General features: G+C 42.5%; 1 protein-coding gene across 1 annotated transcript in view; it reads left to right on the top strand.

Moving 5' to 3' along the window:
• The window catches only part of MLPH (melanophilin), a 75,163-nt gene that overhangs the window by 16,826 nt on the left and 45,325 nt on the right, over positions 1-13,012 (top strand). Inside the window, exons 4-8 of the mRNA XM_066637313.1 lie at positions 761-799; positions 2,242-2,333; positions 3,943-4,068; positions 6,775-6,976; positions 11,363-11,526. Of these exons, the coding sequence (XP_066493410.1) occupies positions 761-799; positions 2,242-2,333; positions 3,943-4,068; positions 6,775-6,976; positions 11,363-11,526 (623 nt within the window). The remainder of the gene's footprint in view (positions 1-760; positions 800-2,241; positions 2,334-3,942; positions 4,069-6,774; positions 6,977-11,362; positions 11,527-13,012) is intronic.

Here is a 13,012-nt window from a genome sequence, read left to right on the forward strand (position 1 = left end):
TTTTAATGGACAAATAACTTCATCCTTTGTATGTTTGCCCAGAAGTGCCACTGTTATTTGGGGCTTGCTTCTAGAAAAGGATAGGATAAACTTGCAACCTGATTTATGCTGATGTTGCATCCTGTGAAAGGTGGGTGGGACAAATCCATACTGCTCCATTATCTGACGACTGAAACTCTGTTCAAAGTTTTATACAATTTATCAGGTGCATTGTATTGGTACTAGCATATTGTACTGTACTAGCATAACTGGCTTTATGTTGAACTGAAGTACCACAGAATGATAGGCAAGTGAGCCACCCCCAACCCTGCACTCTGTTGTCTTCCCATTGTTGGCACACGAGCTTCTACCCTTGGGGAACACTGCAATGCCCGTGTAATAAGTCACAAGTGACCTCAGTGGCTCATTAATAAGTAGTCGTTATTTTGCCATGCCTTTATAACCACTTTGCTGGCTGACTGTCTCATAGAAAAAAGGCCATAGTTATTTCTTTTTAAGTTGATATTGTGCAGCTTTGTGATCATGTACACAGTTATATGTGTTGAAGATTGTCAAACACATAAAAAGATTGTTTTGCTTAGGAATTATATTGGTTGTGATAGCAGCTTGACTATCCTCAGTCTTGATTGGGAATTCAAGCTGTCAGCTATTGTTTTCAGTCAGCTTTACTGATTTTACAGTTCTTGACCCTATATCATACTTAGCGCATTGTGTGATTTAAAGGAATTAATTTTTTTCCTCCTACTTGCTTTTTTACTAGGTCGTTGTGACAGAGTGTACAGCTTGCCAGACATCAATAGTAAGTTGTCTTTTTGTATTGGAAAGAACCAATAGTATACTTGAGAGCTGTGCCATCTCCTTGGAAGAAATCTTGAAAATCTTCCTTAATTTTCAATTCTTTCTATGGCACACTTCAGAATTTTCTTATTTATGTCAGGAAAAATGTATACTAGATACTATGTAGCTGTGCGACCCTGTATATAGTTCTATGTGTAGGAGGCCGTCGATATTTTGACTTCATTTACAGGGAGTTACACAACTGAGAGCGCAATCCATTAGCACTCTTGGGCCAGTGCAAGTCCCTTGCGCTGGCTCGAAGGTGTCGCAAAAGTGCCATAAGACACTCTTACGCCACTGCAGGAGTCAGTAGGCCGGGGCACAGAAGTGAGCTGGCCTCTGGAGGCCAAATCCAGCTTCGCTGTGCCGGCAGAATGGTGAGTATGCACTGGCTGAATCAGACTGGTGCAGGGGTCTGGGATGGGTGGGGGGGAGGGTGGAACGGGGGCGTTTTGGGGCTAGTGAAAGGACTGGGCCCTGGAGGGAGGCAGGACCAGGATCCAGCACTTAGGCTGTATCCTAACCTCCCACTTGGATCTTCGCCATCTCTTTAGATGGCACAGATCCGAGTAGCCCCATAGCCCCATGAATGAATTCCCCTTACTCCAAGGTGTGATGCAACCTGGCCCAGCCCTGCTCTGGATGCAGCACAGGTCAGCCAGCCTGCCTGCTCCCGGGCATGTTAGAATTGAACTGCCCAAGTCAGAAGCTCTTGTTGATTTACTGCAAATCAGCCAAAAGATTCCAATCTGACTTTTTACCAGTCCAGTGCCACATGACCCCCTTGTATGTTGATATTCTCAACGAATTATAAGAACCTGCTGAGCCAAGACTGTTATAAAGCACCATTGGTTAGAATGGATGCCACCCTTGTTGAGAATTCTTCCTTAACAGTTATTTTTCTCATGCTTGTTCATTTAATGAAAGACAAAGATGAGCATTTTTGAGTAAGAAAGGGAATTAGTGTTCGCATAGCAAGGGTATTGCTACCTTCCAGCCGTTTCCAAATTTGAAACAAAGACTGGGTGCTATATAGCTAACTACTTTCGGATAGAGGAGGAGCAAAAGAAATAAGATTGAATCTCATATAATCTCAATCTCACTGAAAATCTCTTTTTTCTCCTCCTCCTATTGGAAAGTAGCTACAGTTACATTGTACTGAAATAGACCCTTATTTGCTCTTGTCTAATTCTAACTTAAACTGATAGCAGTTCTCCAAAGTCTCGGGCAGTGGTCTTTCCTTGGCATTCTAGCTAAGGCCTTTTTTAACTAAAAATGACTGGGATTGAGTTGAGAATCTTTGGCATGAAAGTATGTTACCACTGAAATATGGCCCTCCCCAACTGCACTTCATGCACATGACCAATGTATGTTAGCATCAGTATATTTATTTTTCCTGTCTAGAAGATTACCAGCTCTATAGTGGGAATGATGATAGTGAAGAGGCAACTGATGATGATGTCATTGATGGTGCAGAAGCTGAGTGCTATTCTAGAGTAAGTATTTTAGAGACAGGCTCTCTTTTGGCTACAGCACTGGTGTTTCTTCTAAAGCACTGGACCTTCGTGGCTGAAGATCGCATTCGTGCATTCTCTCTCTCTCTCTCTCTCTCTCTCTCTCTCTCTCCCTCTCTCTCTGGGATGGGTGTTCCTGTTATTTTATTTCCTGATATGAATCTATCTTCCTGTAGAGTAATTTTAAACTGAGCCCAAACACCTTGGGGATGATCTTGGGAGAACATTCTCCTATTAATGTAAGAAAGGTTTGCCTAACCCAGGGGTGTCAAACTCATTTCATACAGAGGGCCCAATAGCATTCATGATTCCTGCTGAGGGCTGAAAGTGATGTCATTAGGCAGGAAGTGATGTCATTAAACAGTTCAGGACCAAAAATAAGCACTTTCTCTCACTTGGGAACTCATTAGCTGCAAGTGACAGAAGAGAAAATATACATATCTTGATCATATTCAACATATGGGAGAGCTCATTTTCAAGTGGGCTGCCCTTTCAGCAGTAACACCTAAGCATGGCTCAGCAGCTAAGAGCTTGAGGTCTGTATAAAAAACTTCCGCGGGCCGCATCCGGCCCCCGGGCCTTATGTTTGACACCCCTGGCCTAACCACTCCATGTTCCTTGAAAATTTTGGGAAGAAATCCACCATTTTGCTCCTTTATGACAACTGAGTGTGCAAAAGTGTGGTAAAATATATTAACACATTATTAGCCTATGCGAACTGATTTTGAGTATATGTATAAGAGGATAGTCTTGGCAGCATAACTTTGATTTGTAAACTTTTCAGCCACATTGAACATTTTGGAAACATTTCTCATTTAAAAATCATCAATGCTGAATCAGAAATGTCAAAAATTAGCTTCTAGAATCTGAATTTCAGAATAGCAATTGGACCAAAATGTATGTCTTTCACTGAAATTTCAATTGTATATTTGATCTCCCAGACCAAATTGATTGGTTGATCAAGTTCCAAATTTCCCAGTGAAATTTTAAATGCACTAATTCAGATCTTTCATTTCAAATGTTCCCTGTAAGGGGAAATGTAAATATTGCAATTCAGAATGTAAAAACTGGATTTCAGTAGTGTTACTGCGATTTGATTCTGGCCCTTTTTGTATTTTTCTCACTTTGACAGTCAATATATTTATATTGACTGTGAAAGTGAGAAGCATACAAAAAGGGAAAATCAAAAAAGGGAAAAAGGGTAAATCGAAAGAAAAAAAGAAAAAGTCTTGTGACTAACACACTTATCTCCGCACAAGCTTTGTGAACTACTATCCACTTCCTCAGATACACAAAGTGGTATCTTGGTAGAGAAAAACAATGGAAAACAGAGTCAAATGCAAAAAGAAATGAAATATAAATGAGTGCAGAGTAGCCATCTACTGCCATTGTTACTGTATCTAATAGCTTGAAAAGAGATTGCAGAGGCAAGAATAGCAGGAACAGAATTTGAACTCAGGCATAAAATGAAATTCAAGGAATATCCACAGCTGACTGCTTCATGAAAGTAACAAAAGGGATAATTAAAACCTTTTACTATCAACTGTGTTTACACTTAAATCTAGATTCTTAACTTTCTCTGCTTTCTAAGATGCGCAAGACCAAGCGCCTGCTGTCTGTCCATCCCTTTGATTTTGAAATCGACTCAGAATACTCTGATCAATCTCGCCGTCAGTCTATGCAGCTCTCTTCACGTCCTGATCATGAAGGCCTTCAGGTATCAGGGAGGTGGTGTTGGCCTCTGCTTTCATGTCTTCTTTGTTCCTTAAACATTCTTCTCTTCCTTTTTCTTCTCAGTTGATTGAACTTTGCTAGCTCTGTTAATGCCATAAGAATTTTTCTCTGCCATATGAACTGGGTTAATGAAAGCTTTGAATCAGAAAGAGGCTAGGAAACAAGAGAACAGATTAAAATGTCACAAGGCTTTAACTGTGTTATAATGAATCATTAGGGCTGGTTAATCTAGGTATCACTTACTGACTCCAATGATGACTTGCACGTGTGTATCAGCCATCATAATCTGTGGTGATAAATCATCATAGATTGATCATCATAGATTAAATGTCCATATGGTCCCATGTTGCCTCAGATACAATACTGTTCAGTGCAGACAGTTCACTCATTTAGTTGAAAGTCACCAGACGATGAGACGAAGTGATAGACTGTGCTTAACTTTTGTGAGGGAGGCTTTCACTCATTTTACCTGCATAGTTAAACTTATGTTATCTGACCCTTGGTTAAGCAGCAAAGGCTGCAATCCTAACCATACTTTCCTGAGAGTAAGCCTCATTGAACAAAATAGGACTTACTTCTGAGTAGACCTGGTAAGGATTGTGCCCAAACTCTGTTAACTAGAATTTTTTTGCCAGCAGCCTCAGGGAAGCAGAGATGCCAGCTTAATGAGTGTGCTGCTTATTAATGAGTCCTCCAGCCAACATCTAGCCCCCCCCTCACATACCTGACAGGGCTCCCGCTGTGGTGCCACTCTTTCCTCCTTTGTCCTCCTTTATTCTTCATGAGGGCCCTATAAGGAATGAAGATGTCCTCTTCCTTCCTCATGGCACCCTCTCAGAATCTGTGTTCTTAGAAGGCCCATGTGAAGGAAAGTGGAGTGGCACCACAGAAGGAACCCTGTCAGATAAGTGAGGGAGCCCTGTTGGGGGTGGCCCTTGTACAAGCTGTGTTAACTGGCATTTTTGGGTAACTGGCAACAATTGCTTCCAATTTGTGCTAGATAGCAACATTTTTACTGTATTTCTATAACACAGTTAATACTACTTCTATAACACAGTGAATGGGAGTAAAACAAAGTAAAAGTGAAGGGTTTTCACTTGTAAAGTACTTTTTGAAAGATTATAAAATCCTTCTTAATGTCCATTATTGAGTGCACACTCTCTGTATAAGCCATATAGGATGACTTATTAAGAGCTCAATCCTAACCCACTTTCCAGCACTGACATAAGGGCAGTGCAGCTCAGAGGTAAGGGAACAAATGTTCCCTTATTTGAGGTGGCCTCTGGGAGTGTCACCCAACTGCAGGATGCAGCAAACATCCCTTTGGGACAGCTATGCCAGTGCTATGCCAGTGCTGGAAAGTTGGTTAGGATTTGGGCCTAAGCCATATAGGATGGCTTAGCATTGGTATAGCACTTTCTGAGTCTGCAAAGTACTTCCTACTTTGTATTATCTTGATGTTAATGATTCAACAACACTGTAAGGTGAGTAAGTGACTCACTAAGGCTACTGTGTGAGAATTTCATGGCTCAGGCAAAATTCAACCAAGTTGTGTCCTGATTCACAACTTAGACTCTAGACCAGCATTTCTCAATGTTTGTCCCCTGATGTATCACTTAGCATGGTCCATATATTGGAAGTACCACTGGGAGTAGCTGGCAAAGATGTCATCACCAGTTACTTCTGAATTGGGAGGTCAGATGCAACACAACAAATACCATTAAGAGGCTAAGGGCAGATGGGAGGGCTTTTTTGAACTTGAAAAAGCACACGCTGGAGCTCTGCCTGTTGGGCCTCCTACTGCTTCTTGCTGCATTGAATTGCTACCAGAAGGTGGGGGTCCCATGAGTACCACCAGACAACACATCAAGTACCACCACTGGTACGAGAACACTGGTTGAGAAACACTGCTCTAGACCAGGGGTGCCCTAGGGCCACATGTGGCCCTTGAGGCTTCTCAATGCGGCCCTCAGGGAGCCCCCAGTCTCCAATGAGCCTCTGGCCCTCTGGAGATTTGTTGGAGCCCACACTGGCCCAACGCAACTGCTCTCAGCGTGAGGGCGACTGTTTGACCTCTCACGTGAACTGTGGGATGAAGGCTCCCTGCACTGCTTGCTGTTTCATGTCTGTGATGCAGCAGAGGCAGCAAAGGAAAAGCCAACCTTGCTTTGTGCAAGGCCTTTTAAAGGCCTTGAGCTATTGCAAGACCTTCATTCATTCATTCATATAAGTTGATCTTTAATGTATTCATTTATGTAAACTTATGCAAATTTATTCAAGTTTTAAATGTAAATTAATTCTTCCCCCCCCGGCCCCCGACACGGTGTCAGAGAGATGATGTGGCCCTCCAGCCAAAAACTTTGGACACCCCTGCTCTAGACCACTGTGCTGTGCCAGCTGACACTATTGTTACTTTCCTATGATTTAGGCTGCAATGCTATACACTCTTTCCTCAGATGAAGCCCCATTAAACACAATGGGGTTTACTTCTGGGTAAACATGCATAGGGTTGCACTGTAATTAAAAGAGGATTGTTAAGTATTTTAGGGCCTTTTACGCTTTAATTTTAAAGCTAGCATTTCTTTGCAGAATGAGAAAAGAACTGTGAGCATTTTTTTGAGGAGAAGATGAACAAGAGGAAGTTTCCACTGCCTGCGTATTGATGCTAACAGGCATTCTCTCTTCTTAGACCTTTGCAGAATTTCCAAGTGCAGAGGAAGATGCTTCACGGAAGGAATCAATGATTGCAGAAGCAGACCTGGCTGCTATGTTCCATCATATCCTGCAGGAGCAGGGACAGCACATGTCCCTCCCAGAGCAGGAATTCAGCACAGAGGTCCGACTTACAGTGAACCAGCATCCTAAGAGCCTGGAAAAAAAGCCCAAACCCGGTAGGTTTGCTGGGCTTGAAGCACCTGAGCAAAACACCTGAGGGGCCATTTGTATAACATGTTTTATTTTCAAAATAACTAACATGTTAAGGTACTATCATTCAGAGACTTATTCTATGTGCATATCTAATGTTTGTGCACAGACCATACATTTCAGTTGTGGTTCTGCACACAGAGAAAGACCATGTGTCCCAAAGGAAACCACAGGAAATGATATGGATCTTTTTGGTGAATCATCGATTCTGGAGTGGATTAGACCTTTTGGCTGAGAAGGGAACTTATTCCACATTTGTATAGCGCGATACCATAGTCTTTCGAGACTGAAGGTTGCCAATACAATAGCACTAAAATGGACCTTGTCAAATCAACTATCTGGACGTTTTTAAGCATTTCAGATGATTATTATATTTAGTGTTTCTTGGCTGTTATAGAAATACAGTTGATTAGAAGATGAGAAAGATGTTTTTTCTCAGTTTGTCTTGAGGGATTTCTCAAGGGGGAAATCTGCAGCAGAGCTTAGCAGTATCAAGGTGGCAAAAGCAGGGTTTTAAAAAAGGGAATGAAACAAAGGGCGCAATCCAACCCTTGAGTTGGGCTGGCGTAAGTCCCTTGCGCCGACCCAGGAGGGTCGCAAACATGCTGTAAGGCACATTTGTGCCTCCTTTGGAGGAAGCCAGGCTAGTGCTTAGAGAAGTACCAGCCGGTGGAGGCCGACGCAAGTCTCCATGCTGGCTTCCTCCGCGAGGCTTGCGCCAGCCCGGCTGGGCTGATACAAGCCTCTGAGGTGGGCGGGGGGGGGGGCGGGGAGGAGGCAGGAGGGAGGCATTCCTGGGCAGGGCGAGGGCAGGCAATGGGCAGCCCTGGGAGCAGGAGATGGGGCTGGGATTAGGGAGTTATGCCGGATCCCAACCCCCCATTCCTGGGGAGAATGGAGTTTCTCCAAGCCGCTCTACTCTCCTCGGACTTGTGCCACCTTGTTGAGGTGATCCTCAAGTCCATGGAGACCCATGGGGCCAGTGGTCCTTACCTGGAGGTAAGGGGAAATGTTTTCCCTTGCCTCTGGCTGAGACACTTTTGCCCCTATCGTGCACTGGATACAGCACAAACCTCTTGGCTTACCTGTTCCTGCGCAGGATAGGATTGTGCCCAAAGATCCTAAGGCTACTCTAAAAACCCTGTTTGTGCAAGCAGAGGAATGTCATCTGAAATGATGAGCTACTTTGCCAAAGACAGGTTTGCATTAATTCTGTGTTTCCTTGGTGCCTTCACATTTTGATTTTTTTTTTAAATAGCATAGTATTACCCTCCCAAGTTTTAATTACATTTGCAAAATGTGCATGTATTTGCTATGAACCACTGCACTGTACAAATACCTATTGAGCTCTAGAAGGGGATAGGGATATGGAAGGACAGAATCACAGACACTGGTGCAAAATTGTGACACCAACAATAACGGTTAAGCACAAGCAGTACATCACAAGTCAAAACTGTTATCAGATTGTACCATATGAGGTGAGAAGCGATGATGGGCAGTAGTTAAACTATAAGTAGTAAAGACACTTTTCATGCTTATTACAATGACTTTACATTTGTCCTTGACTGACCTCTGGTTCATCCGTTCCAGAATAATTAGAAATAAAGGGCCCAATCAGATCCAACTTTCCAGTGCCAATTCAACCACAATGCAGCCTAGAGCTAAGGGAACAAATGTCCCCTTACCTTGAGGAGGTCTCCATGACTCCCCAACTGCAGGATGAAGCACATGCCAGCTTGGCACAGCTGCATTGATGCTGGAAGGTTGGTTAAGATTGGATCCAAAGGCTTACAGTTCTGATTGTTATAAGGCAGTAGTTCCTAAACTTTTTAGCATCAGGACTAGTAGCATCACTAGGGTTTGCATCACACATGTAGAAGGCCAGAATGTCACCCCTATGATGGACCTCCTCCCAGGCAGTGGGCGTGGTGATGTACTATTGTCCCATGCCTGCTGGTTTTTTGGATATAACTTTTGATAGAATAGACATATTTCAACACGGTTTGTTTCACTGTATTCTGCATGACATTACACATGACATTACACTGCATGATGTATCACATGATGGTATTATTCAAAATACCGAGACTTAAAAAATGTTGGCAAGTAGTGGTGTCACACCCCTGTGCGCGTCACCAAGTGCAGGCCACACCCTCTGCACCCCTAGTGATGCCATGTATCAGGACCACCTAATATAAAATTTGCTATAATGGTGATTGGGCAGCAGTGTTCCTGCCAAGTAGCAACTTGTTTAACTCTTGATGCACATAACCTAATCCTGTCTGTTTCGTGAACCACCAAAAATTGGGCCATGGACACCAGTTTGAGAACCACTGTGTAAGGAGATCAAGCATAGTGGTACCACACTGACATGCACCATCCAGCTAGGGATAGTACGTCATATATTGGACACAAATACCTCTTGTTCTTATTTTTACATTGTTCACCAGCTGTACTCATTTTGGGAGAAATTGTCACTGTTTTCACTGTTCCTCTACAATGGATCCAAGCCCAATTGACCTCAGAAATTCTTGCTGTGTAAAGCGTTCAGTGCTTTACAGTTACTATAAATATCTAGCAGATGAGATTATTGGAAACAAGTTATCCCTAATGTGGTTTCACCTAACAAGATAACAAGATGGAAGGGTGCATGATGCAAGGATTACACATCTGCAGTCTCTCAAATATCACTAGGTGTTTTTTTTTTTTTAACAATAGGCTTTTTTTTTAACACTAAGGGCACAATCCTAGCTGTGCCCTAGCTGGGTCACAAACAGGCCGTAAAGCACATTTGATCCTTTCTGGAAGTAAGCCTAATTTGCGGGCCTGCACTTTATCCAGCGCAAGTTTGGGCTGGCTGAGGCTTGGCCCAAGGAACGCTTTTCCTCTTCCTTTCCCCTTACCGCAGTGACCCCAATGGGTTTACTAGGATCTGCGCCACATCCAAGCAGAATGGAGCAGCCAGGAGCCGCTCTGTGCTGTTCAGGAAAGTGGCACGATGCATGAAGGCCAAATCCAGCCTCCATGGCTGCAGGAGAAGGTGGGTATGTGCCGGCCAAGCTCGGCCGGCACAGGGGTCTGCGGGTCTGGGCAGAGGATGGGGAGGAGGTGTTTCAGGACAGCAGGCGGGGAGTGGGAGGCTGGGCCTGGATCCAGCAGTTATGTCAGATCTTAGTCCCCAGCACAGAGCGGCTCCTGGCTGCTCCATTCTGCTCGGATGTGGCGCAGATCCTAGTAAACCTATTGGGGTCACTGTGGCTCTCCCCAGGGTAAGGGGAAAGGAAGGGGAAAAGCATTCCTTGGGCCAAGCCTCAGCCAGCCCAAACTTACGCTGGATAAAGTGCAGGCCCGCAAATTAGGATTGCACAGTAAGGTGATTCTCCCCATTTAATTTTTAAGGGCTAGGTAATAATCAGAGTTGAAATGCAATAGGAAATATAGAGGCAAAACTCCAGAATGGGTGTCAGAAATCTTTTAGTTCTTTTGCATGGGTTCTGAGTGTATTTGAAAGTAATCTTAGAGAAAGTGCTGGGACGGTCCTGCATTAACAGCTAGGTATGTGCTGTCAGCCTGCTCTGAACAGTTTCCACTTAACATTTATGCAAGATCCTTGAGGAGAAGCCAGAACTCAGTGGTGGAGAACATGCAGAGGGTCCTAGTTTCATCACCGGTTGAGTTAGGAAAGATTGTGAAGAGCTTTTGTCAGTCAGGGTAGATACTGGGCTCAACAGAAGTGTTCAATTGGCTGCTTTCCAGTCTTCTGGGATTGAGTCTAATTTTAGGAACAAGGTACAGCTTTTTGTTGTAATTCTAGCAATTTCATAGTTCACTTCTTTACACTGTCACCTGGTAACTTGGTAATTTTCAATTTGTTGATAATTTTGACCCGGTTCTTCAGGTTCCTTTCCTGAACACATTCATTCAGGCACAGTTATCTGCCCTACATTTTTGCAGTGAAGAACCACTGAACACAAAGAATTGGTTTAGCTTCTTCATAATCCTCTTTTAGCACATATTTCTTTCCCTTCTTGTCTAATAGTCCAAGGGCCTCTCTGACCAGTTTCCTAATTCTCATGTATTTAAAGAAATGTTTGGTTTTGTTCTTAAAGTTTTTAGCAATATAGTCCTCAGAGTCTTTTTTTCTCCTTCATTCTCTTGTTTTGTTTGAACTTGAGATAATGGCCCTAATATTGTTCACACTGTTTAATTAATCTGATATTATTTCAGTAATGCTAGTATTGTTGCTAATATTATCAACAGTCCATTCCCTCTCCTTCCCATTTTTGCTTTGAATCATCCTGAAATATAAGATAATAGTTCTGAATCTCAGGTTTTACCTACACTTTCCAAAGGTAGCTCATGGAATGAACAGCACCGATCCCAGTATTCAGCTGATATGGACACCTCGGATGAAGATATGAAAGGAGCCCAAAAGTTGGGTACCCATCAGGCACATCATACCAAACGCAGGAGCCGCACTTCATCACAGGAGAATATAAATCACTCTGAAAATCAGGTAGACAATGTGTCTTTGTAACCTTTGAAGTGTGTTTTATAAAAATTCACTTGATTCAAGAGCAGGGTTTTAGGAGTGTCTTTTTGTTAAGTTTAGGAATCTGTATGCCGGTGCAATCCAGAACCTATAACTGATGTTGAGGGAACTAAAGATTAGAAGACACTGATGTATGCAAGACTAATGTTTGGTGTAGATATTATTGCTGTTCTGGTTGCAGAAAATGCATGATACAGAAAAGGCAAAGTATTCTCTTCCTTTTGATAATAGGCCCAAAAAACTGCTGAGTTACACAGGGCTCTTATTTGAACAGACTAGAAAGAGATGTACTTCTCAGCTAAATAAAGAGCAAAATAATTTTAGGCACTTTTTCCCAGGTAGCAGTGTGATGTCAAAATATTAGTTTGAAACACGTAATGCTATTTTTTTGGTTTAACAGGATATTAACAGACTGAGGAAATGCCTTACAAATGCAAGTGTTCTCTGTTAATCTTATTGTCTTTTGTTTTCAGTAACACTGAGTTTTAACACTAATGTGTGTCCATTGAAATTCCTTGGCTTGTTTTAAGTAAAAGTCAGAGCCAGCTCTGTTGATGAGTTACATGTACTCTCATATTGTAACTTGAAATTGTATCATGGAAACCAATACCACATTACCTGTTTTATATACGGTAGCTGCAAGCAGAAAGATAGCACCACTTTCACTGAAGGCACATGATTATTCCAGAGGGTTACCTACTTTTGTTCTGGCTACATCTCAAACTAGAAATGAGACATGCAGTCTAAAGCAGGCATTCTTGATCTGATTACATTATTTCAGAATCAACCCCAGGGACCTGAACACTGAGTTCCGAGGATTAGCCATACAGACAGCAGAGCCAGTGCTGAGGTCCTTGTGTGATTGAACGGGGTAACTGTGACCTAAAGAACTTAATAGGTGTTATGCTCCAGGGTACACTTCCGAAATACTGAAAACAGCAGTTGTAGTCTTTTGCAGTTTGCATTGTCTGCAACTGCCATAGGATACAAAGTCAGTGCTACTGGTTATGTAAATGTGACTGCATCTTTGAGATTTAAGTTTTTCCCACCAAGACATTTTCCTTGGAATGGGTTATGTACAACTTGGATTATTGAATGCTGTGACTTTTTAAAATCCATTTAAAACAAGCAATTGCAGAGCAGAACAGTGCTTTCAATTTCCATGAAAATCTTTACTCTCTGGTATGAGAATTTGGACATACAAATATCTGCAATTTCTTCATGAAAATGTTATTTTAGTTCTCCAGGAGATAGTGAAAACTCAAGAGCAGTTGATCATAACCATGGTGGTCATTCATTTGTTTGTTTAAGCTTGCCCAGTGTTCATTCCTGGTTGTTTCTAAATCCTAATTTTGCTCCTTGATCTACAGACTTATTTTCTGCTTGCCCTTCACATCATCTGTTTATTTTCAAACTTGAAGCCCCAGAGCCTGAGTTGAAAGGAGCAATG

The sequence above is a fragment of the Tiliqua scincoides genome, chromosome 1 (assembly GCF_035046505.1).
Source record: "Tiliqua scincoides isolate rTilSci1 chromosome 1, rTilSci1.hap2, whole genome shotgun sequence".
Classification (NCBI taxonomy): Eukaryota; Metazoa; Chordata; class Lepidosauria; order Squamata; family Scincidae; genus Tiliqua; species Tiliqua scincoides.